We start from the raw sequence: 25,248 nt of genomic DNA, 5'->3' as shown, positions 1-25,248 counted from the left end.
TAAGGTGTTAATGGGTGAGTGCCCATGAATTCTTCAGGTACAAAGGCTGCTGTACACAGAGAAGGAGCTCTGGTGTCTTAATACTCAAAACAAGTGGAATTGCCTGGGAAATGGAAACAGGTCATATCTTGTTCACTTGTCTGACTCTAGGTAATGACACTGGAGACCACTGAGTCCTGGATATGTTCTGTCTCAAATCAGCAAAAAACTACAAGCTTGACTTTTAAAGAATACAGACACATTTTTGTTTGTGAGTAGTTTAAGCCTGATAGCAAGTGCAGGGAAGTAAAATACACTGTATTGGTTCACCTCATTCAGCCTCACTAAAATGCAGTGACTTTATATTGGAGAAGTAAAGGAACTTCAAATGTTCCCATTTAGTAGAAGGAGAGAGAAAAAGAGAGGACTGCCCCAGTGAAAAGTTACTGAAATGCCAGAGCCAGATTCAGGAGGTGGAATGGGCATCCCTTAGGCTGGGTTGTGCTGACCCAGCTAGCTCTGTGCTTTGAGGTACAGCCTGGAAAACTTGCCTTAAACTTTCTCAAGACAATGAATAAATGGTTTAAAGTCAGATTTTTGGTGTGTTAAAATCAAGTATGCAGGAGTCAGGGCATTTCAGCCCTAATGCTGCTTGTGCCTCATGGTACACCCTGACAACAAGCAGCCCAGTTCAGACCTTATTCCTTGCTCTGTGTCATTTCCTCTCCACTCGCTCAGGGGATCTCAGGCTTTTCCCAGTACAAATTCGGATCAGCCTTTTCTTTACTTAGCATGCACCATCCAAATCCAGTGCTGGATAGAGAAATTTCTCATTTCTCCATAGGTTTTTTAAAGTCCTTAATCTCTGTGGCACTGGGTGACTGAATTGACCTTCTTCACGACCTAGTGGTGGCGTCAGAAATTTCAATTAATTTCAGTGTCTCAAATTGAAATAAGAAGGGGCTACTTTTTAGTTTCTTTTCCCACATCCTGAGGATTTGGTGGGTTTTGCCATGTTTTGCTCAAAACATTGACGGGGTTCAATACTTACCACAGACGAGGAAAGGGGGGAATGGATCTTTAAAACAGATTTGAAGATATCTCAAATGTCTCAAACTGCAGAATGTAGGTAGCAACCTCTGTTCTTGCTAATGTGGCAAGGCCCTGCAGGGAGGAAAACAGGGCCATGTGTTTACACATGGAGAGGAGTGAGGGTGCTCAGCCAGAAGAAATGTTTGGAGTGTTTCTGTTGTGCATATGTGATCCTAGTTGTAATTTTACTACTAAGGAGCTATGCCTTAAACACATGAGCTGTAATGCTGTCTCAAGTGATTTGCTCAGCCTTTTCAGCAGCTGACAGCTCTCAGTGGTGTAACCTACTCCATGGTCAGAGGCAGTGTTAACAAAGCACGTGGGCACACAGACAGGTTCCTGCAGCCCCTCAAACCTGCAGGGTGCCAAATGTGTGCTGTCCTGACTGTGTTCAGCTGCATGTGTGGGTCACCCTCTGGGAGCAGTCAGTTGTGAGCTGCTGAGCCCAGTTCCCATGTGCTGGGGTTTCAGTAGCTTGCAGGGTCCCTGTGTGTGCCATGGAACAATCCCATGCTCATGGCAGTGACTGCATGGCCTGTTTTCCTGTGCTTATTACATGAGATCCCAGGGTTAGTCCTTCAAGAGTTTTGCATCCAAATTCTTAATGAACAGCAGGACCAGACAAAACCCAACCCATACCCGGCCAGCTTTGGCCATGGTTCTTTCTATGTGCACTGTCCCTGCTCGAAGGCTCTCAGCTGTGCCCACAGATGCTCCCCTTAGGTGGCAGCCTCTGGACAGCCCCATTTGTGTAGAAATGGGCAGAAATTGCATGAGGTTTACTCGTACAAGTCTCATATTTTGCTGCTGACCTGACTGCAGCCATGCTCGACTGTACTAAAACAAAGGTCTCTGAGGGGAACTTTCATGATGTTGTTGGGGGTGTTGTGGGGCACAGTGCTGAACTCTTTTTTCTTTTTTCTGTTTTTCATTAACAGAATGCAGCTCGCAACTTCCAGGACTTCGACTGTCAGGTAAGACACGTGTAGGAGATAAGGATTGGTTGATAGACTCCCCATCGCTCAGTAGTAATGTTGAGAGAGAGAGAGAGAGAGATGAAAAAAAAATCTGTATCTTAATTTTAGCTCCTATTAAGGTTTAATCAATAAGAACTGGAATACGTCCAGTGGCAGAAATTGCCCTTCACCCTTTCACGCCAAGCAGTTTCTTCTAAGGTGCAGAGCTGGACTGCTCTGCCAAGGCTGCACAACATCTTGCAGGATGGCTGGTCTCCTGAAAAGCAGTTTCTTGGAAAAAGTCAATGTGCTGAGGAACTTCAGCTCTGTCACATCCCATCTGGTTCACTGGCTGGGAAAGGAGGAGGTTGCATGCTCTATCTATTTATCTTGAGAGGAGATGGAAGTCACCAAGCTGCCCAAGATACAACACCCTGCTCTGCTGGGCCTGGCTCTTGACACAGCCATGGTCATTTTCGGGAGTTTATCGATGGTGCAGAGATGAGCCCGGTGGCTCTGGTTGCCATAAGAATAATCCTTTCAGAGGAGTGGTTGCTCCACCAGCATTGAAGACAGAGGACACACTCTGTGATAGGGGGAGCGCAGCTCTGAGATTTCGTGGGGCATTTTGTGGAGCACAGGCTCTTTTTCCATGCCAGATTATCCTGCTGCCTTCTCACTGAGTGTGTGGATATGCAGCCAGCAGCTGTTCCTTCTCTCCAGTCATGGGAGGCTGCTGTGTCTGCAGTGCTCTGCTCAGCGCAGGACAGGTCACACAGTGCTGCTGGAGCACACCAGCAGGGGTAGGGCTGCAATACCATGTGATAGATTTAATAAAAGTCTGTTGATGTAGATCATAGAATCATAGAACCAGCCGAGTTGGAAGGGACCTCGGAGATCATCAAGTCCAACCCTTGATCCAACCCTGCTGTGGTTGGATCAGACCATGGCACTGATGCCACATCCAGTCTCACCTTAAACACCTCCAGGGATGGAGAATCCACCCTCTCCCTGGGCAGCCCATTCCAATGGCTGATTACCCTCTCTGTAAAGAATTTCTTCCTAATATCCAACCTAAACCTCCCCTGGCACAGCTTAAAACCGAGCCCTCTTGTCCTACTGATTGCTGCCTGGGAGAAGAGCCCCATCACCACCTGGCTCCCCCCTCCTGTCAGGGAGTTGCAGAGAGTCAGGAGGTCTCCCCTGAGCCTCCTCCTCTCCAGGCTGAACAGCCCCAGCTCCCTCAGCCTCTCCTCACAGCACTTGTGCTCCAGTCCCTTCCCCACCCTCTCTGCTCTTCTCTGCACCTGCTCCAGCCCCTCCATGTCCTTCCTGAGCTGAGGGCCCAGAGCTGGACACAGCACTCCAGGGGTGGCCTCACCAGTGCTGAGTCCAGGGGCAGAATCACTGCCCTGCTCCTGCTGCCACACTGTTCCTGAGCCAGGCCAGGATCCATTGGCCCTCTTGGCCACCTGGGCACACTCTGGCTCCTGTTCAGCTTCCTGTCCATGCACACTCCCAGCTCCCTTCCTGCCTGGCTGCTCTCCAGCCACTCTGTCCCAGCCTGTAGCGCTTCATGGGATTGTTCCAGAAAACCACTTGCAAGCCTCTGCAGAACAGGAACGTAATAAATAGAGTCCTATGAAGGTAGTTTATGTTTTTTCTTCTCTTGATATCACTGACAGTAGCCCCCATTTGGGCAGACACATGCCACTATACTGCTTTAGCTCCATTCATCGTGAGTTTTGTAATTATCTTAAAGCCTCGAAGTATAAAAATCACTAATTTTAGCACATTGTAAATGTAGTTTCTTGTCTGAGAAGCAGCAGCAGTGTTAAGCAATGATTCTTCTGTGAAATAAAGGATAATGGTTTCAAAACACTTTCCTGTACCATCATGTCTCCATCTATCTGTATCTTCTCTCTCACCTCTAGAGGTGAAGTGTGCTCCCATGTCAGATGGGTAAGGGGTAAAAATAGGTGCAATGCCTTTGAGTAACTGTTAGATAGCAGAGGCACCTCCTGCAGTGGCCTGTCTGCCAGGATTGGGAAGAATGTGAATGTGATGCCAAGGCTTATTGGCCTCCACTGCCAATCCTCTACTGACCCACCAAAGCTCTGGGTGTGCCCCTGCCCTGCCTGGCTGGGAGCAGCGTGGTCTTGGGAGCTGGAGCAGAGTGGGAAGGTGGGATGGAGTCGCTGTCACAGAGCTGTGAATGGCTGCTGCCTTTTGGTTCTACGCTTTCCCTCAATAAGCAAAACCTCTTTGTGCCCTTCTTTGAACAGAGCCCCAGATGTGAAGCTGGGCAAGCCCCACAGAACTCAGTGCTGCTGTTGTCTCAGCTCCCTGTCCTCCCCAGGGCTGAGCTTTGGGAAGAGCTGAGTGGGCTGCAGCCAGGGAGAGGGGCTCTGGGGAGTGCTGGGCCTGGAAGGACATGCTAGTTGCTTCTCTGCTTTGCTGTAGATCAGCAGTGAGCTGGTGGCCATGGCAACAGTTGGGCAGGAGGCGAGATGTTCCTTCCGGGAGCCCTCTTGGTAATTCATTTAGAATACAGGTTTTTTTCAGCAAGATGTTAATACAGTGTCTCTTGTGACTGTAAATGTTGTCCTAACCTCACCTTTCTCCAGCATCTCTCCCTACAAGGTGCACTTTCAGGGCACACCTGGCTTGACAACCCCCCCTTCTGCTCCTACCTGGAAAATACCCCAAGGACTAGATTAAATCTCTATTTGAAATCTGTCAGCAAGGATAGATGGCGTGTTGGGTCCTTGGGTTATCAGTCTCAGTTGCTAGTACCAGGAACAGTTCTTACACTGGGAGATCGAGCTGTTGTTTTGTCCTGTGAAAAATTACTGCTGCTTTTTGATCTGGCAAAGCACATGTGGCTGCATATCCAGGCCTCTGTGACACTGAGTCAGTGTCAGGGCAATTTGAAGTAAAGAAGTTTGCCAGGGATTTCAGAGGAAGGAAGATCCTGTTGTGTAGAGAAAGACTTAAAAGCACCTAGACTGAGGCACGGGTTTAATTTGTCCTGAGTTTCACAGGGAGGAAGAGCCTTGGGGAGGATCTCAGTTTGACAAGAACAGGCACAAACTGACTGATGAAGGCTGATAACTGGAAGATGGTTTCCAGTTACAGTGCAGTGAAGTTCCCAATCAACTTCCGATATCAACAACATCTGCAAGGGACCTGGTGGGTTTTAAAGCAAAAATTAAAGGGTTTGTGGGATGGATTATCTTATACAATGCAGTGTTTGCCGTATGAGAGCACAGCATCAGTGATGTGAGACCTGCATTTCAGACCTTTTTATTTTTCTAATAGTTCAAAAGAAGCTGTTTTAGATGGAGACAAAGTTGTAGCTTGGACTGGGGCTGACCACATCCTGGGCTGTGCTTGCAGGGCTGCAGGCAGTGGGGCGAGAGGTAAGGGGGTGGTGAGGAAAAGGTGAGACTCTGTCAGCACTGTTGATAACCCTGTTGGCAGTGTAGGTCCAGTTTGAGCTCCCCAGTATAAGATCTTGACATATTGGAGGGAATGCTGTTTTATTTCCGTCTATGTTATTCTGTGCCCTCAGTTATGAGGTCATTTGCTGTAAGTCCATCCCAGAATTTCATAGAATATTCTGAGTTGGAAGGACCCACAAGGATCATTGAGTCCAACTCTGAAGTGAATGGCCCTTACTGAACCCACCACCTCTGGTGTTATTAGCACAGTGCTCTAACCAGCTGAGCTAATCTCAGTGTCCCAGCTCCTCCCAGGACTCACTGATGCCCTGCCAGAGCTTAGCCTTGGATACAGCTGGAGTAACATCCAGCTTCAGTGTTTGTTTGTTTTGTGGTGCCTCTAGATGGCCTTCTGGCTGGAAGCTGGGGTTTCAAAATGTTCTCTGCAGCTGGGCCATGCTTATGAATGGGAGAAGTGTTTAGTTTAATCCCAGCTCAGGAGCATGTCATTAGCACTGTCACTGACTCCAGGAGGTGTGTAGTGCCAGGCACACAGGTTCCCCACGCTGTTTTCTGTACACCTTTGGCATGTGTTACTTCTCAAGGTAACTTGTATATTTAAGGTTTGTAAGATCTTTCTTTCCTTTGGGGAAAAGGGGCGATGCCATTGGGAATTTCTATTCATTTCTTCACGTGTTTGGTTTTATGTTTAAATAACTTGCCAGGATCAGATCTGGGCAAAGTCAACAGCACAAGCATCCTCCTGCTTCTGAAATTTGTTACTCTAGGTGACTGTGTGTGAGGAAGCTTTTGGCTTTTCTGGTACAACTGACTTCCAGATAGAGCTGCCCTGGTTTTCCTAAGCTGTACATCTGCAAGCAACCCCAGCTAACCCTGACATATAACAGATTGCCTGGCATCAGTTAAACAATGCCACGTAATCTGGTAACTGCACTGGAGATGAAATGGAGAGATAGTGTGGGGGCTTAGGGGTTTTTATCAATAGGAATGTAGGTTATTCTCAGAACTAAAAGGTATTAACCTAAATCTGAGACCTACATTTTACTTGAAAGCTGTATGAACCCTAATGAAATCTAGGCTTGGCTTTTTCCACTGTCCATGGGCAGATGGTGGAATAAACGGTCTGTGCTGCAGATGGACAGATAGCGTGGTGACCTGTGCCATTAACAGAGCTGTGCCTGGGCTTTTATTATTGTCCAGACCCTCTTCAGCCTTCAGAAGTAGGTGTTCTGTCTCAGCCTAAATCTCTCTCCTCTTTCCAGATGATTTGCTTTAAATAGAAATGAAGGAATATGCAGATATATTTGTAAAACTATCCAAATAAGCCTGTATTATGTTTCAGTCTGACATAAGCTGCCATTTGATCTCATGTGTAGCTGACACTTCCCCTCTGCTGCTTCCCACCAGCAGGAAGGCAGAGAAATGTTTGGCTTTCAGGAGAAGGGGCCTTGGGGTGTGGAGATGGTTTGGGATTTGGCTGAATATTTGCAGAAAGCAAACGATGGGTGGAGGAGGTGGGACTAAGTAAGTGCAGGACATACAGGGTTCATCAGAAACAGAAAAGACAAGGTATGCATAAACCCTTGGAGGAAAGGAATAAAGCTTCCCAATACAAAAGCTTGCTGGATGCCTTGCTGGCATTCATGGAAAATGCAGTCCAGAGTAAAACACAGCACAATGTTTGCAGAGGTAATGACAGGCCTCGATGAGGAATTTTTTGCACTTTTTTTTAGTTAAAGTATCACTGTTCAATAAGATCACATTTTAATTATTCAGTTTTGGAGGAGTTCTTTCAGAAATACATTTGTTTGAAGCTTTTTAATCTGCATTTTTAAATGTTTGCTTATTCTTGCCCAGTCTCTTTGCTTTATTTTTGCTTGCTGTGCAGTCAGAGATGGTATCTGCTGTTGAGAGGTTATTGAAATATCCCATCGTGTACATTTGCTGATGTGGGAGAGGTTGAATTGAAACTGTGTTCATTGTTTAATTAAAGCCAGCTTGTGAGTGCTACCCACTGGTGTTGAATACAAGATGTTTTAAGGCATCTTCTCTTTATTGTGATGAAATAACATAGAACGTTAGCTCTTTGAGGAAGGGTTTGCTTTCTCTGTGTGAATAACTGGGGCTGTTCTCAGCAGCAGTGAAACATTTTGGCTGGGATATTGAGGACCGTTGTTCCTCTGATTTGTACAACGAGTTCTTTTGTTCAAAGCGCTAGAGTAAAATTAATTACAACACAGAAGATGTTTTGATCTAGAAAGCAAGTTTACTTAATGCCTGCTAAATTAATGCTGCTCCTAATCTTATTAAAACTAGCATCACCGCTAAAGTACTGGTTTTGACTTCTCCTGACATCACAACAACAAATATTGTAAAGCTAAAATTATTTAAATGGATTTTTATTTTGGACATTTTTTTAATTTTTGTTTCTTGGGAAGCTTTTCTTCTGATTCCTCCCATCACTGATTTTCCATCTAAAAGCTCTGTTTTCTGTAAAACTGCAGTGTTCAGTTCTGGAAAGTTTTAGCTAGCTGGACTTGGACTGAAACAGGGTTCTTATTTTTAACTATGTATGCACAACCCTTCCTTGGGGTTTACTTAAGCATTGTGTTTGCTTTCTGTATTCTGTGGCAACAGTGTGCCAAAGAGGCTGATTATGCAGCTGTGATATTTGAAGTTCCTGTGCTTTTAATGTTCTTGTCAGTGTGTCCTTAGAGCAAAGCAGATGTATATGCTTTAGGTTGAGAAAGGGGTTTGAATGGTGCCTTTCCAGCGGCAGTGGCTGAGCTGTTTCCATCCCTTATGCAACACTCATTAATGGTATTTCACAGCAACTAACGAGTAACTGCAGTATTGGGTTTAACTCAACACAGTGAGGCTCACTTCTAGTTGCTGGGGATGTGGAAGGTTTGGAGACACAGAACATGGCCCTGCTTTCTCTTCTTCAGGAGGTTTGAAGATGTTCATGGTCTTCAGCAAGATGCTGAAATGCAGTTTGGCACATCGTGTCAGCAGGAGGACTGTCCTTGGCCGGAAAGGTGGCCCATTCAGATCTCCCTTGAGGCCTCAGGTTTACAAAGGCTGTGTGTCTGCAGGTGGTGGCACCTTGAGCCCACTGCCCAGGGATGGGGGAGTGCCAGAGCCATCAGCCTGTTCTGTTTGCAGCCCATGGGGAAAGCTGCAGTCTCATACTCTGCTGACTCAAAATAGCAGTGCAGATCTACGATCTCCAATTTCCTGCCTGAGCTGGGACAGAGGGGATCTAACCCTAACCCATGTATTCCTCCGTCTGTGCTGGGTATCTTTTTCATGACACTGGATACTTGACTGGAGTGCAAGAAAGTTATAACTTTAACTGCTACTTGGAACACATGGGCAGGGCAGCAGAGAGAGCATCTTGCTCCAGCTCAGACCTGTCGCTGTTGTCATGAGTTGCTTATTGGTCTCAGCATTGTGTGGTTGTAGGGGTTCGTGTTCTCTGCTGTGGGAGCACAAACCCAGCCTGCCTGCCATGCTCCTGTTGTATCTCACTTGAGTTTCTTTGAGTGCAGAGCCAGTGTCTGTTCTCTGGCAGAATCTGTGTTTGGAGGTGACTTGCTCTTTCTTGCTGTCTGACACAAAGCATGAGCAAGGGTCGCAGAGAGGCACTGGGTCTGTCCTTCACTGTCACCTGCCTTTGGAACAGGCACACACAACTGCTTGTTTGTATTACAGCAACAGCAGCACCTTTGTCTCCTGATGCTCTTGAGTTTGTGTAATCAGATTGAGTACCTCGTTCTACTGCTGCTCTCAATTCTCACCCAGAATTTCTCTAATTTAAGACTTAATGCAATTACACAGAGTACCAGAAACCGTTTGCATGCTTGGATAAATCATATTGTGTTTTCTATTAATAAATTTCTTCTGTGTATGGAAATGAATAATTTACTTCACGATGTTGCTTTAGGTCTGATTTAGTCTTGCTTCCCATGCAGCCATCTCCTTCAGCTCTACTATTTCCAAAATAATTTTGCACAGAGAGGGGGTGGGAAGCACTTACCTGCCAACTGCCTTGAGGTTGGCGATACTATAATGGTAAGAGTTAACAGGTGGGGATGTTTTACAGTCTGACAATATTTTTTTCTTATCTTGCAGGCACAGTTTGTGGTGTTGTTTTAGTAATGTGTAGAAATTTGAGGGCAGGTGCTGCTGAGAGCAAGACAATGGAATCTCTGCTTCAATCTCTCCATAGTTAGTAGCTGGGATAGGTTGCCCAGGAGCATGGTGCAGTTTTTCACCTTTGCCAAGATTGGCAAAGATGATGTAAAGTAAATAATAGCTGTAGCCAGAGTCACTGGAAAAGGGGAAAGCCTGCCCTGAGTAATCTGCATCTCCTCCACCTTACAACAAAGCAGCAAAGGCAGTTTCCTTTGCTTAGGTGAACCAGCAGCTGAATGTGCTTAAGTTGAAAGGTTTTTTTGGGATATTTCTAGCCCTCTGCTAGTACAGACACTCAACAAGCTTGAGTAAAATGCAAGCAATAGACACCTTACTGCTCTGTGTTCTGCCAGGGTTTAATGTTAAAAAAAAAAATTGAAGGGATTTCACAGATGTGTTCTTCATTGTTAGTCTGCACATTAAATTAGTTCTCAGTTTTTCCAAGGAATTAATTTTGAACTTAGAGCAGCTTCACACTGGGAGGTCATCTGGTAATGCCAAAAGAGAAGCTTAATAAATTAGTCTTGAAAAGTACTGGTAATATGAATTCTCATCATTAATCATTCCCACTGCGAAACAAATGGTTTACTTAAGTCTTCAATAACTTTTAAAGTTATTAAACTTTTAAAAACTTAAGCACTGGATCACACTCTGACCTGGGGCTGAGGAAGTGTGGCTGGAATTTGGACCACTGTGGTCTGGCACAGTACCTCTCTCTGCTGCCTGGCAGTTTCTAGAGCTCGAGGCATTAGCGCCTTTGGAGCTGCTGTTGGATGCCTCACTCTTTCACTCAGAATGTTTCTTCTCAGTATGGAAAGTTTTCAGGGATGTTAAGGAAACTCCTCTGTCTGACCACCCAGGAGCCACCCTGGAAGCCACTCTGGCACCACCTGAGCTGGGACTGAGGCCCCTTTGCAACTGCTCCTTCCCCTCACAGACCAGGTTTCCTTACCGGCTCCAGCCCAGGTTTCCCACTGCAGAGTCTCAGTCTCAGACCTTCAGATCCTTAAAATAATTTAATCATTGTGCAGTAACTGAATAACAAAATACCAGCTGGAGCTGGTGCCTCTGAGGAGGGACCCCGAACAAAGGAACCTCTGGGCTTTTGTACCCTCACAGTCGAAGGGCAGGAAAGTCTGGGGGTCTTCAGTCTCTGGGTGTGTCCCTGAGTGTCCGATCCCCCGAGTGTCGCATCCCCCCTCGCTGGGCCACAGGTCCCCGTGCCCTTTGTTATGCAAAGGGGCTGCCCCCCAGAGCTCAACCTGCAGTTCCCACTGCACCCCGAGCTCCCTGCACTGAAGGGATTCCTTAGTGCCAGTGGCACTGTCATTGCTTCCCTCTCTGGCCAAAGGTGGCAATCAGAGGTGGTTCCTGCATTTGAACTGTTTGCCCTCTGTGTGCCCACTTCTTGCCATAATCAGTGCCACAGTAGATTTAACCTTTGGCAGTCATAGTTGAGTGTGGGTTTTCCTCCTCGATTTAAGAAGCATTCAGAGATGTTAAGGACAAATAGGATAATGTCCTAGCCTTGTCTGACCTTTGCAAATCCCCAGCAAGAAATGCTTCCCAGCAGTTCCTGCTTGGGTTTGATCTCAGATATTTTGAAGTTGCTGTTGGGTTGTGTTTTATCACCTTCCAGTATCTGAGCTTCTATGGTTCACACACATTTCATTTTCTCGAGCGCAGGGCTCTTTGACCAAGAGCAGAGATTCTCAGAAGCTGGCACCATAAAGATCACAGCAAAAACCACAGGGCTTTCAGAGATGGTCAGTAGCATTGGTGGCCTTCCTTTGGTGGCCACTACATGTTCTTCTGCCCAAGCCCTATCTGGAAGTGTATCTTAACAGTATAGCTAAGGCAGGTCAGTGCCTCTGCCACCATGTGTGCACCTGCACTGCTCACCCTCCACCTGAAGGAGAGATCCTGTGGCCACAGGCTCAGTTGCTTTGGTTTCCCAGTGTAGTGGGGCAGTGACCCCAACCCTGCACTCCTGCTTACAGACTTCCATGAGATCAGCAGCTCACTGGACATGGGGCAGGGCAGAGGAACAGGAGAAGGACTCTTTTCAATGGCACTTCCTCATCAAGTCAGCTAATCTAAGTTGCACCCATTATATGGCACCAGCACTGCATTTTAGCCACAAACTTCTATGGAGCAACAGGTTAGGGAGTGCCAAGATGGGAGAAGTCATTGTTGATGTGATCTGACAAGGGCAGAGAAATGTATTGTTCCTTCCAAGAGCTGCTCTGTGACAGAAGCCATAATGTGTTCCAGATCAACATCCCTGGGGAAAAGGAAAAAAAAAAAACCAAACCACCAAACTATAGAAGACTTCACTGGTTTTGCACTCAGAGTTCAAAACAAGAACTGCACAGAAATGGAGAAGATTACTGAACATAAACTGAGCAGAGAGCAAGTGCCCACCATCCATCACAGCAGAGACGAGGAATGGTGCCAGAAAGCCAGCATGGCTAACAGAAGGGCAAGGAGGCTATTGAAAACAAAAAAGCAATTTTAAAAAAGGCTAGAGAAAATGGAAAAGGTTATAAACTCTAGCAGATTAAATATATGAACAGAACAAAGGCAGAAGGGGATTGTGAGAGATTATTTGCAAGGTGAAGAAAATAACCCTCCTGTTTCCACCTATCAAAATGGAACCACATGGGGGGGTTTGCAGAGTGCTACTGACTTCTCAGGCTCTGGAAGGAGGACTCAAGGAAGATCTAGCCATAGCAATGTGGTGGTTTGAAACTCCCAAGAATCTAATTTTTAAGTTCAAGCCCCCCTCCCACAGTTTGCCCCTGTGAGAGGGTTTAGTGATGGTATGGACTTGATATCTTTTTCACCTCATGTGGAAAGTTTTCAGACACAACAAACTAAACCATTATAGAAAATAGAGCTATATTTATAATATAAGTCCTTGAAATAGAGTTAAGTTAGTAATAATGTTGTATTGAATTAAATCTAAATTTAATTTCTTCTGCATGCAAGCTTAGCACAGAGCAGCTCACAGAGGTTACTGTGCTGGAACACTCTTTGTGGGGAGTCAGCATAGAGCCTGTCTTAAACACAGTGCCTGCTTGCAGAGGCTGTACAAAAGATAATATTTATGCCTTTTTTAGCAGTTTTTAATATTTCATAATATTTATTAACTGGAACTTCAACAGAGGAGTTTTAAATGAATTTAAGGATGAAATAGTTGAGGTGTTAAGTGAGAACCATGCTCCTCTGTTGAAGCTGCCATGGTGCCCAGTGCTTCACCTGACAGGCAGTTTGTAAGACACATCCCACAGGAATTCTGGGAATTCACTGACGAGCTATACCAGACAGATTGATAAAAAAAGCAAAGTGTAGTGGATGAATTACTCTGATCAATATTGGGAAAGGGTCAATGTAAGTTTTGTAAAGGGAAGTTCTGCTCTAGAGAGCTGTTGAAATTCTTTGAAAGAGTCAGTAGTGATATAAAAAAAGAGAATTCAGTGGATGCAGCCAACTTGGATTTCCAAAAGACAAGGCCCCTTACCAAAAGGAGTCATAAGACATATGTCTTAAGGGGCTTAGGAGGCCATGCAGTCAGAGGAGAAGTCCATTCATGGATGAAATATTGGTTAAAAACCCCAGCATTTGTTTTCACAGTTGTTTGAGATCACTTGAGAAGCACCCTGGAGACCTGTGCTGGGACCTGCACTGCTAAAATATACTCTTCAATGATCTGGAAAAAGTGATGGAAGGTCCAGTGGCAAAATTTATCTGCCTTTGGGTAAACAAAGTGTGCTGCATGTTGAGTCAAAGCTTCCTGCAGTGGAATATGAAAGCGTGGGCTCAGGGCTGACGATAACTCGGGGGCATAAAACCCTAATATTGCAAGGGATGAGTGACAATGTCAATGAGGGGCTCGTGGCTTTCAGCAAAGCAAATCCTTGTTCGTCAGGAACAGAGAACAAAGCAACCTCATTGTGCTGCCGCGTGCACCCACAGCGCGGGTGACGTCCTGCAAGAGCCCTGGGCTCAGCAAGGACAGAGCTGCACAGTAGCAGGATGGTCAGGAGAGAACTGCAGGATGGTCAGGAGAAAGCTGCTGTGCCAGGGCCACCCAGATAGTCCCAAGCACGTCAGCCCAGAAAGGAACATGTGAGGGAGTTGCAGTGAGCTGTTAGAGCATCACTTCTGGGGATTGTGGAAATGGAGTCAGTTGCTCTCCAGCTTCCAAACTAAGGGCTAGGAGGTCTTGTGTAAAAGCAGCAGATACAAGGTGGGGAAATTAGTGGTTCTTTTCCCTGCACATTGTTAAGCTTTTCTGGTCACAGGGGGAGGAACCAGGCTCAAGTAGCAGGAGGTGGCAGCCCCGTTCTCTTAAAGTGGAAGACCACAGCTCTGGTTCAGGAAGTCTTATTTGACCTGCAGATTGTTGGAGGCTGGAATAATTAAGGGAAACTGTTACAAGATGCATATGTTTGAGAAAATATCACTACATGCTTTTGCACAAGCACACTCTCCTGAAGTCAGCCCAGCAGGCTGCAGCTACAGCTGGTCTCTGTGCCTCCTGCTCCTCCTCCATCGCTCTTCTCATTCACTACCCGCAGGCAGTGCCAGTTTTTGAAGCTGTGGCTCCCAGCTGCTCTGAGCAGATCGATGGCAGCTGCCTGCCCAGGCCCCGTGCCCCTGCCCTGCTGGCAGAGCACGGGCCATCGGGGTGTGTGGGCACAGCCCTTTGCCTGCGGCTGTGACAGCCACCCCGCCGCGGCTCTACCTCCCCTTGCAGCAGGGTGGCTGCAGCTGCTGCTTATTCTTTACCTACTCTACAAATAAAGGCAGGAGATAAAATCTCTTCAGAAAAACCTCTGAAAGTTTCCAGTCCCTAAGTGAAAATTAAACTTTATCAAGCTCTTCAAAACACAACTGGCAGGTCATGATCTTGTCTCGCATTCATCTCCCTTATTTTGGAGACTGCAGGTTTGTAAAAATTTGACTGTCTCCTGGCCATGTTTTCCACATACTTTCTCCTATCACTGCTTCCCTGCACTAGACCAGATCAGTGTTCAGACAGTAGCTGGAGTTACACAGCTGCAAGGTAACAACCCTTGAGTCTCTGTTCAGGCTACACTGATGCAATGTGTCAAAGCTGCCCTGAGCAGAGGCTAGAAAGAAACCAAGCATGCCAGAGTCTAGGTGTCTGATACTTTCCAACTCAACACTTCTACATGAGCAATAGGCAAATACCAGGAGAAAACATGCCGAGTTGGTGTTTGGAATTGGTCAGTGGTTATGGAGGCAGTGACACGGGGTGACACAGGCAGGCCACCTCGCTGGGGGGCTGGGAAGGGTGTCTACAAAAAAGATGTGAAGGAATCGTGTTTGGCAAGGACTCCGGGTGCAGCCAGACAAGCTGCTGTTCTCTCACTGAGTGCTCTGGTGCCTGCTGTAACTGGGTTATTCTGCTCCATGTTTGGGAGAGTAGTAAGCCAGTAATAATGTAACAAAATAATAACTTTTGAGGGGGCAGTTCAAGGTAGCAGTTGTATCTTCTAAGTGTAGAGATCCTCCTTGCCATCCAAAGTGTGATACCTAGGCTCTTTTTAAGCCTCTATCTCGTGCTGTCCTGGGGCTTTGATACGTGGCAGAGCTGTTGTGGAGACAAACAGTGACAGGGGAGTCATGTGTGCTCTAATTGTGTGACATCTGAAAATTATTTTGTCCTTTGCAATCAGAGGTTGAGACAAAAGGGCAAAGTTTCAGAGAAAATGGAGTTCACTGGAAAACCTGACATTTCCTACTGATTACCCGTAGGGAAGTTGGCGGTGAAACTCGGTCTTGTCTCTCCAGATAATCTTGAAAAAGATATCAGCGTGATAGCTGATTTGTAGCTAAAAAAGTGAAGGTAGAAACCCTTATCTCAATTTTAGTGGCTGCTGCTTCTTCCTTTGTAGAGCTTGGAAAAAGCCTTCAATAAGTAAAATGCTTTAACCAGAGGAGGGAAGCTGCTTCCTAGGAGGAGGATTTCCACCCTGCCTGGAAACTAGCAAGAGAAATAAGAAATAATCTTAAACACTACCAGTCTTAGGCATTGTCACTGTATAGAGCAGAGTAAGAAGTTTGCAGATTTAGCATCTTAAACTTTTTAAAGTTCTGCTTCCTAGGATTTTTTAAGATGGGATTTCTCAAAGATGGGATTTCTCATGTTGCTTCCATCTTCAGTGGACATTCCCTGTATTGGAATCACTAATGTGACTGAAGGAGTAGCCAGGGAAGTCCCCTTCAGATTGGGCTGGTGCCCAGTGGGGACATGGAAAACCTCTTCTCAACAAACTGTCTCATTTCCCCAAATCACAGTTTACACAGTTAGCAATGTCAAAGTAAGCAGGAGAGCAAGGATTAATTATTAGCTCAAGGAAACTCTTCTCCTTTCCTACTAGAGAGCTGAGACCCAAGCTCAGCTTCAGAAAACAGAAGTGCAGGGTGCTGCAGTGTGGCAGAGGCTCTGAAGGGAAGTGGATGTTTCTGTTTCTAGTACCTTGTCCTGTAGCTCACCTAGTGAAGGCAGGTGTGACCTGAGCAGTGAGTTTCAGTGTAATTCCAGAAAAGACTGTAGTGCAGACTTTTTAAAATGTCACCAGCTCTTTTGTTGCTTTCTGTGCCTTTCTCAGTGTTGCCTCAGTTTAGGTTTTGTGCTTCTGTTTGATAGTTGACCTTTTGCTGCTGCCTTAGACCCTCCCTAGTCCCCCCGCACAAGCCATGAGTCAGTTTAACCGGCCTTGTGCTCAGGGCAGGGTTATTCCTTCTGCACTCCCCTTGGGCTCTGAGCCACAACCAGCATTTGCCAGACCTCTCTGTGAGCTTCTTAACTCACTGACCTGGCAGAAGTCTAACAAAGTAAGATTAAAAAAAAAAAAAAAAGAAAGAAAAGAAAAGAAAAGGGCAACTGGATAGTTCCCTGCCAGCTCAGTGAGTTAAAGCTGCTTATGGAAGAGCCCAGCAAGTGCCAGAGCTGGCAGGCAGACCTGCTTTTAATGGCAGTCCAGGCCTTGGTGAGCTCAGGGGCAGAGCGAAGTGCAGACGGGGGTTGCCAGCTCCGGTTGCTTTGGCACTGGCTGGGCTCTTCCGTGAGTTCCCTGTGTTTCACCATTCCAGCCACCAGCACTGCCAGTCACCACTCCTGGCCTTCTCCAAAAGTTGCCACTTTATTGTTGAAGGGCTTGTTAACACCTGCAGGCTTGGAGAGCACTAAACTGGGGGCCAGTGCTGTGGCTGTGCAGGACAGGGCTTTGCCCAGCTCAGCAGAGCAGCCCCGAGACATGGCCAAGGGGCAGAGCTGGGGGTTTTCTGGAAGCTCAGGAAGCAGAGGCTGTGCCCTGGGCTGCCTTGTGCAGCCTTGCCATGAGGGCGGGCACTCCTGCCACATGGACACATGCTCGCTTTACACACACAGACTAGTCCTGTCCTGCCCCCTCCATGTGAGCATCAGGCTGGGTAACCTTGCCTGCAGAGAGGTCTCTGCTGCTGTGTAAGTAGGTACTCCAGCTTCTGCATGTGCACAGTGCAACAGCTGCATGCAGGTAAACCCCAGCCCCAGTCAGAGGTGTCTTCACAAATCCTTCAAAGCCAAGCTCCAGAAGGCTTCAGACTACCTCAGGTGATTTAACTGTGGCAGCTCTCCTGTTGCCACACTTTTGGGGGAAGGGGATAGGCTTTGGAGCCCTTGAAAAGAAGCACAGCTGGGGGAAGGAAGGTCTTCCGCTGCAAGAACTAAATCAGTCTGGCCCATAACTGGCCTTCAGAGTGCCCAGAAAAGGGAGGTGAAGTGAATTTCTGGTGTGCTGCAAGCCAGGTACTCTCACCAGTCCTGTATTTGGTTTAATGACTTTCAGGGTATTGGAAATTACTGTTTCAAAAACATATTTCACATGCTTCATGTAAACTAGTAAAACATGTTTTTGAGGTGTAATGTCCTTACTTCAGGGTGAACCATGAGGCTTTTTCCTCAGCAGATGCCGTTTTAATATGAAGAAAGTAATTGGTGCTTTTTATAGTGTCTGTAAGTCTCTCCTTTGATTTCTGTAGATGAGAGAAGGGACTTAAAGATGATGTTGTGTACCCAGCCTTCCTGCCATCTCCACAGCTTTTCCATAAAGTCCATAGTTATCCCAGATCAGTGTTTGTCTCACTGTGTTTGCAGCTATTTTAGTTCAACTTGGACAATGTTGTGGGCACTTCTGCACGTGTCGTTATGAGGCTGTGGCTTGTTTCTGCACCGGACAGAAACTGAAGAGGTACCAGGAGACCTCGTGCTCCTCTTGCTGTCTGACATAAGGCACAGTGCAAAAAGCTCTTGATATTTGGGAAAAGACACATGGTTTGGCTGGCAATTAATCATGAAACAGGTCGTGAAACTGCTCCACTGATGCCCAGCTGGAAACCAGCATAACCTTCCATACTGGTGCCAGCTGCCAGAGGCACTGGGGGTGATTCAGTGTCACATTACCAAACCTGGTATAATGGAAAAAAGTGTTTGGCTGAGGTACAGTTCTCAGCCTTCCCTGGGGTACAGGTCAGCAGACACTAATGCAGCAGCATGGGCAAGAGCTGAGGGGTCTTGGCCAAATGGCCAAAGTGGGGCTGCAGTAGACAGGCAGCCTGGGAGAACACGTATGTGTGTGTCTGGATCTTTCATTTTTACTGCTGTTGAAAGGAAAAGCTGCCAGTTACTCCTGTGTGGATGGGAGCAACCTCACAGGCAGGCAGTGATGGGATCTGCAAAGCCTGGGTCCCTTTGCTGTCCCATTTGCCTGCTCTGTGTTGTGCTGTTTCCCAAACACCCTGGTACATGGTCCCCAGAGGCTGCCAGCCTCTTGGGCATTGCTATGTCCCCTCCCACCAGCCATGGACAGGATGATGCCAAGGGGGTGCATTGGGGGGTGCACTGGCAAGAGACTTGTAAGCTGGTGTGTTGGAGAGAGGTCACCAGCTGGGGAACAAAGGCTTGGCTGTGGAAGTGGAGCTGCATTCGTGATGCTATGAGTCCCTAGACACAGCTGCACATGTGACACCCAGCTCTGCTACAGTGCAGCAACATCACTGAAAGCCACGGAAATGAGATCTCGGTCATGCAGGCCCGGATCCTTCACACATCTCAACAAAAGCAACCTGCTTGGGGCAGCGGTTGTACAGAGGAATTGGACAGAGAGATTTGGCAGGGTTGTGGATTGGCCAGGTTGGACAGGTCTTGGAGCAGCCTCATCTAGTGGAAGGTGTCCCTGCATGTGGCCAGGAGGTAGAATGAGATGGTGTTTAAGGTCCCTTCCAACCCAAACCGTTCTGTGATTGCAAAAGCTGTACTGTGGGTAGGAGAGCAGTGCTGAAGTGGGGATGAGGCCCTTGCTGCTGGCCTTCAGTTAGGTTTCCCTGTGGTGCAGGCAGCACACATAACACTGAGGCTCCTTCTTCTCTCTCTGCAGGAACATGACATTGAGACAGCTTTTGGAGTGGTTCATGTCACCATGCGGGGCACACCCAAGGGGAACAGACCTGTCATCCTCACATACCATGACATTGGCCTCAACCGTAAGCCCTTGCATTCCCAGGACCCTGAAAAAGTGATTGTTTCTGGTATTTGCTTTTAAGTGTGGGGAGCAGCAGGCCTGACCTGGAGCTGAGGTCATTCTAGGGTGAAAAGATAAAGGTCTGCAGGAGAGAGAGGGAGAGAGAGCATGTGGCATGCCCTGTCCATTCCAACAGCCCTTGAAAGGTAGGGCCAAGGTGGAAAGGTGGAAATAGGTCCACCCAACACACTATAATGCTCTGTCTGACTTGTTGCACTGTGTGATAGGGTCTCCTTTCCCTGGGTGCTGGGCAGGTGAGCAAGTCCCTTCTACAAGGCTGCAGAAGTAGTGTAATGTTCTAGCAGGCTCAGTTCTCTTTCGACTTGTCTTCCCACCCAACACGTGCTGTTACATTCACACGGGTGCTCCTCCTGGTACTGTGAGTACCTCCTGGTACTGTGAGTACCAGGAACAAGGCCCTACTTTCTGGAGCACACAGGCTGGGCTGTTTGTCTGCCCTCCAGTTGTGGCAGTTCCTTTGCTGGGACTTGCTGCTATGTTGCAGTTTTGAGGCACAGCAGCACACGCCATCCAGCACCCTCTGCCCCGTGGGCCTGCAGGTATATGCCATGTGTTTGGAGGGTGGATTGCAATAGAACTTCAGGAAATGTCTCATTTTGTTTTGTTGTTGTTGCAGACAAATCCTGTTTTAATGCATTCTTTAACTTCGAAGACATGCAAGAGATTACCCAGCATTTTGCTGTGTGCCATGTGGATGCACCAGGCCAGCAGGAAGGAGCCCCCCCCTTCCCGTCTGGGTAAGAGCTCTGCAGAGACCTGTGTTGTTCAGTCTGTAGTGAAGTGGCACCCCGTTTGTGCCAGCTGGGACTGCCAGGCTGAGTGTAGTGGGAGGCAGCTCTCAGGAGCAGAGGAAATGGCAAGATGAGGAGGCTTCCCAAGGGGCAGTCAGGGAACTTTCTAATTACTGAGACATGGGTAAAGCCCTCACTAGTGGTGAGTCTGGTACCAGCTGTCTGACTTGAGCATGAGCCCAGAACACTGCAGTGGAGCTGGCATTTCATCTGTCCATCCTGCCACAGAAATCTGACTACCCAAAAGACCACAGCTCTGTTAGTCTTGTTCTGAGGGATGGGATACACGCAGTTGGCTGGAACACACAGTATCATTGCAAATTAATAACCTGTGCACATGCCTGTCAGATGTTCCTACCTCGGGTAGAACTGGAAGGTAATCTCTATTGAGCTGTATTTGGAGATGCTCTCTTGGTTTTCAGGTACCAGTATCCCAGTATGGACGAACTGGCTGAAATGTTACCTGCTGTTCTGACGCACCTGAAGTAAGTCTGAAAGGAAAAGGGGTGAGCCAGCTGGAGACAGCCATTCTAGCACGTACCTGTGCCTCTGCTTGCCACATCTGAAGTGCTCACTGAGGTGTCCCAAGAGGCCTGAGCATCTCCCAAGCAGTGTGCCCCTGTCTAGTTCTGTGCTGGGAACACTGTCTGCTACCTGAGGCAATTTAAGGCTGCTGCATCATTGCTGGGTCGTTTTGAAAACGAGCCATAAGTGCACAGCTGGATGCAGAGAGGGGAAAGGCTTTGCCACTAGGGATGCTTCAGCTGAGCTAAGTTAGTGTTGTTGACTGTGAAATGCCTGTATTTCAGCCTGAAAAGCTTCATTGGGATTGGCCTGGGAGCTGGTGCTTATGTCCTCAGCAGGTGTGCAGTAAGTATCTCTTCATTGCTTGTGACTCCTGTGAGCTGTGGTCCTCACTGATCAAACAGGCAGTGTGTGGGGCAGGGGCAAAGTAGCAGTTAGTTATTACAGCAGGGCTGCAGGGAGCCCTGGGAGAGCTACCTCCGGCCAGATGGTTATGTTGGAGCAGTCAAAGTTACTCTGAAACTATGCCAGGTGTGGAAAGACTGCAGCGTGATGCTTTTGAGTCATCAGAGCCCATTCTGACTGCTAGGAATAGCCAGCCTTGAGTGTTCACAGAGACTGCCTGCATTACTATGTGTTGTGTCCAGTGTTTGTGACACCAAAGAATTGATGTGATGTACTGCAAACCAGTGCTGATGAGGAATGTGCTTTGTCACTGGAAGGAAGCGGATTTTGTACTCCACCCTTAGATAAAAGTGTGCTGTCTTTATCTTAGTACCTGCTTACACATTTCTCTCTAGTGCAGTGTTTATGTGAAATCAGTGGGCATCGTTTAACAGCCCAGGAATTTGCCTGAGTCTTTCAGAGATAGTGTTAAAAAAAACCAGAAATCTGACATTTTCAGTAAAATTTTCTTTAGGTTATTGAGTGCAGAGAGTTGTCAATTATTTAGGCCATTATTGTTTCTTAAAGCCCCTGTGCTGGGCAGCTGCCCCTCCTACACAAAGTTCTCTGCTTCCCATTCCCTCCAGTCAGGTTTGAGCCTGGGGCAGTGTGAGGCACTGGTGTTTGGCTGTTCCTTGCTTTCTGTATCTTGTGTAGTTTTCAACCCTGCAAAAGAAGAGCTCGTGCAAATCAGCCTTTGTGCTCAGCACAGCGAAGTGCCACAAAGCCCTTGCCATGCTTCCTGGGCTGAAGGCAGTTTCCTGCTGAGCACAGGGGTGTTTCCCTCTGCTTCACCAATCTGTACAATGGAGCAGGAGAGCTGCCATAGAATCTCAGCCTTGGAGTGAGCCCAGAGCTCAGAGGTGGCTGGTTGCATTAGATTGCTGCGTTTGTGTTTGGAAGCAGTTGTCATAAGTGCTGTGTACCCATGTTTCCCCCACACACAGCCTGAGTTACACTGCAGGGTTTTGGGGGGGCCAGGATGGAGCAGGGGAAGGGGTGTTTGCAGGCTGGGGGGCAGCAGAGGTGCTGTCTATGGAGCAGGTGCCCCTGCAGCTCATGCTTGCCAGGCCTTTGCCCAGGCTGCAGGGACTTGGGAGCCTCAGCACCAACTTCTTTGCCATTTGCCCCATCTCCACTGGGAGACTGCCTCTTTCTTGAGGAGTGGAAGGAGTTGCTCTCCGGGCACAGGAGCTTGTCCAGGTTCTTCACAGTTGTGCTGGATTGGAGCAGGGAGCATCACTGCTCCCAGCCCTGAGACACACAGGGCCTCGGCAGGACGTGCAGCTGCCCGAGGTCCCCAGGAGGCACTGCCAAGGCCTGCTGGGGCTGCAGGGCTGTGGAGCACTCGGTCCCTCTGTGCCATGGCCGAATCGAGTCCAGTCTGGCTGGGAGCCGATGGCTGCCCTGCACAGGGGAGCTCCCCACTTTGTCTGCGTTTCACTGTCCTACACCTTTTGCAAGAAGCTTTCCAGCTGCTGCACCAGCCATTTTTCCCCATGTGGGCTGAATGATCCTTCTGAGTGTGCCTGTGCTCTCTCCCCACAGCTCAGCCACCCCGACCTGGTGGAGGGACTCGTTCTTATTAATGTTGATCCATGTGCAAAGGGATGGATTGACTGGGCAGCATCCAAGGTGAGATTCTGCTTCCCCACACATCTGCTCTCCGCAGCACTTACTGAGCAGTGTGTAAAGTAAGAAAAAAGGACAGAATACAGGAATTTGTCCATTTCTGGCAAGAACTGTAAAATCTGGTTTCTGTCCCTGCTGCATTCTCAGTCTGGGTGTAGTGTGGCCTCAGCCATAGGAGCAGGGGTGGGTGTGATCATATGTGAACAAGAGATGCAGAAAAACTGCTTGGAGGTGAGTGGCTCTAAAGCACTCAGCTTTCCTCAGATTTAGTACTCTTGCTTGCAGCTTCATTTGACTGAGATTGAATGGATCTCTTAATTATTGTGGCCTCTTGCAGTTATTTAAGGTTCCAGGTTTCTGGAGAGCTATGTTGTGTGTGCACATGTTTCTTTGAAGCTTTGCATGCCCATCCAAAACTTCAGGCGTTTGTATCTTCTATCACTTGTTATTTTCTTTACTCTGAGGAGTTGCTTTGGAATGTGTAATGAAACTGTATTTCCCAGTTACTCTCCCTCCTCCTCATTCACAGTCACTCTTCAGTTTTCAGGCTGGACAACCAACATAGTGGATATTGTCTTGGCGCATCATTTTGGCCATGTAAGTACCCAGCAGGTGTTAATGTTGCCCATGCAACTGTACACGGAGCTCTAACTTCTGTATGTAGCTGCTCCCAAATAGCTCAGGTCCATCAGCTAAGGGTTGCCACAGGTAGTACCATCTTCTCTGTGTGTCAGACTCACACTGGGGTTTGCATGCTGCAGGGAGCACCACATCCTCACCCCTGCCCTGACTGTCTCTGGGCATGCTATGGAAATAGTGTCCCACACACTAGTGGCAGAACTCCTTGCGGTTCCCTGGCCACTGACTGCAGAAACAAGTGGCAGCCAGTTCTCTGTAGCCAGCATGGAAGCCTTTGGAGTTTGAGTTCAAGATACCACAGATCAGCTGGATCTGACAGTGGTATCTTGTATGCATCCAGATGTTGACCTGCTGCATTCTGCTCTTCATCTTCCCTTTCAGTTTCAGGAGAGGCAAACCAGCCCCTCCTGAAAACTTTGGATACAGCAATGAGCTGTCTCCCTCCCCCTGGGCAATGGCAGGGCCTATGCCTTGTACACACTGTATATGACACACAGCAAATCAGTTCCTGATCTGGAGCCCTCCTGCAATAGATCAACCCTGGAAGGAGTGCTTCCTTCTCTGGCACACCTTCCTCCTGCTCAGGGCACATGCTGTTCTCTTCCTGCTCTTGGGCCCCTTCACTCTATGTGAATTCCTTGCATTCCCTGCTCTCTGTCTCTGTCTCTCTAGGAATGCAGTTTCTTCTTAGAACTGGGTGTTGGAATTGAACTTTCCTTTGGTCCCAGTCTTGTTGCCTACCTATAAAGCTTTGCTTCTTGAACGTTAAGCATCAGCGGAAGACCTTCCTAACCCAGAGTGATTTGTGTCTGTGTAAACATTACCAAGGCTTGGGAGTTAACTTACCCCATCTCAGGATACCTCTACTCTTGCAGCAGATGAGTGCTGCCAGTTGTAAAGCCACAGTCACATTACCAAAGCATGGCAGGTGCCAGGCACGTCACATACCCCTCCTGTCTCCTGGGTACTGATGCACTCTGGAGTTGCTGCCCTCTGTCTCACTACTCACAGGGAATGAGGCACTTTAATGCTTCAGTATTTTTATGACTATTGTTTCTTTACTTGTGAAAAATATTTTTTCCTGTCTTTCAATTCTTCTGCTTTTGTACAGGAGGAACTGCAGGCAAATCTAGATTTGATCCAAACATACAGGCTTCACATCGCACAGGACATTAACCAGGATAACCTTCAGCTGTTCCTCACCTCATACAACAGGTACAGGATAGCTTTTTGCTTGACAGACTGCTCCCATAGCTTCTCTGCTCAGTAGATGTGCTGCCATATGTATTATCCTACTGGATATCATGTCAGGGGAACCTTTGTCCTAAACCTAGTCTTCAGCTGTTATCCTGAGCCAAGCCCAGCCCTCGTGTCTGCCCACAGACCCTGTGACACCTCAGTAGATCATCTCTGGGCACACAGCAATGCCATGAGAGTGTGGATCCTATTTCCTGGGGATGACTGCTGGGGCTCTTGCTCATGGCATAACACAGGGAGTGATAACCTGTTGCACTCATGGTTGGATTTTGTGTGCTCCCATGATAACCAGTTTCCTCTGCAGATTTGATGGAGAATTGTTATGTTTTATCTTTCAGTCGTAAAGACCTGGAAATTGAGAGACCGGTTGTTGGTGTCAATGAAACAACTGCAAAAACACTCAAGTAAGTTGCTCTGGATCAGCCTGTCTCAGTTACTGACAGCAGAAAAGATGCTGTTGCTTTCTCAGCAAGAACCCCACCAAGCCCAAGCACTGGAAAGACTGTCTGGGACAGTCTCGGGCTGCAGTGCAGGACTGTCATCTGCAGTGGGGCACAGAGGTGTCTGGAAGCCCTCTCATTAAGAACACCCTGAGATTCTCCAGAAGGCAGGGTCAGAGCACATGTGAGCAGCAGCAGTGGCAGGTGGTGTGTGC

At 47.6% G+C, this 25,248-nt stretch overlaps 1 protein-coding gene across 3 annotated transcripts in view; it reads left to right on the top strand.

The window, feature by feature from the left end:
• NDRG3 (NDRG family member 3) overlaps positions 1–25,248 on the top strand; it is a 59,819-nt gene that overhangs the window by 28,294 nt on the left and 6,277 nt on the right. For all 3 annotated transcript variants that reach the window (XM_064674383.1, XM_064674382.1, XM_064674384.1), the window contains 9 exons: positions 2,010–2,045; positions 19,141–19,246; positions 19,922–20,042; positions 20,519–20,581; positions 20,906–20,966; positions 22,614–22,700; positions 23,238–23,294; positions 24,448–24,551; positions 24,932–24,997. In XM_064674383.1, the coding sequence (XP_064530453.1) occupies positions 2,010–2,045; positions 19,141–19,246; positions 19,922–20,042; positions 20,519–20,581; positions 20,906–20,966; positions 22,614–22,700; positions 23,238–23,294; positions 24,448–24,551; positions 24,932–24,997 (701 nt within the window). The remainder of the gene's footprint in view (positions 1–2,009; positions 2,046–19,140; positions 19,247–19,921; positions 20,043–20,518; positions 20,582–20,905; positions 20,967–22,613; positions 22,701–23,237; positions 23,295–24,447; positions 24,552–24,931; positions 24,998–25,248) is intronic.

The sequence above is a fragment of the Pseudopipra pipra genome, chromosome 17, assembly GCF_036250125.1.
Source record: "Pseudopipra pipra isolate bDixPip1 chromosome 17, bDixPip1.hap1, whole genome shotgun sequence".
Classification (NCBI taxonomy): domain Eukaryota; kingdom Metazoa; phylum Chordata; class Aves; order Passeriformes; family Pipridae; genus Pseudopipra; species Pseudopipra pipra.
Note: the sequence above shows the minus strand (reverse complement) of the source record. Positions and strands in the feature narration are given on the sequence as shown.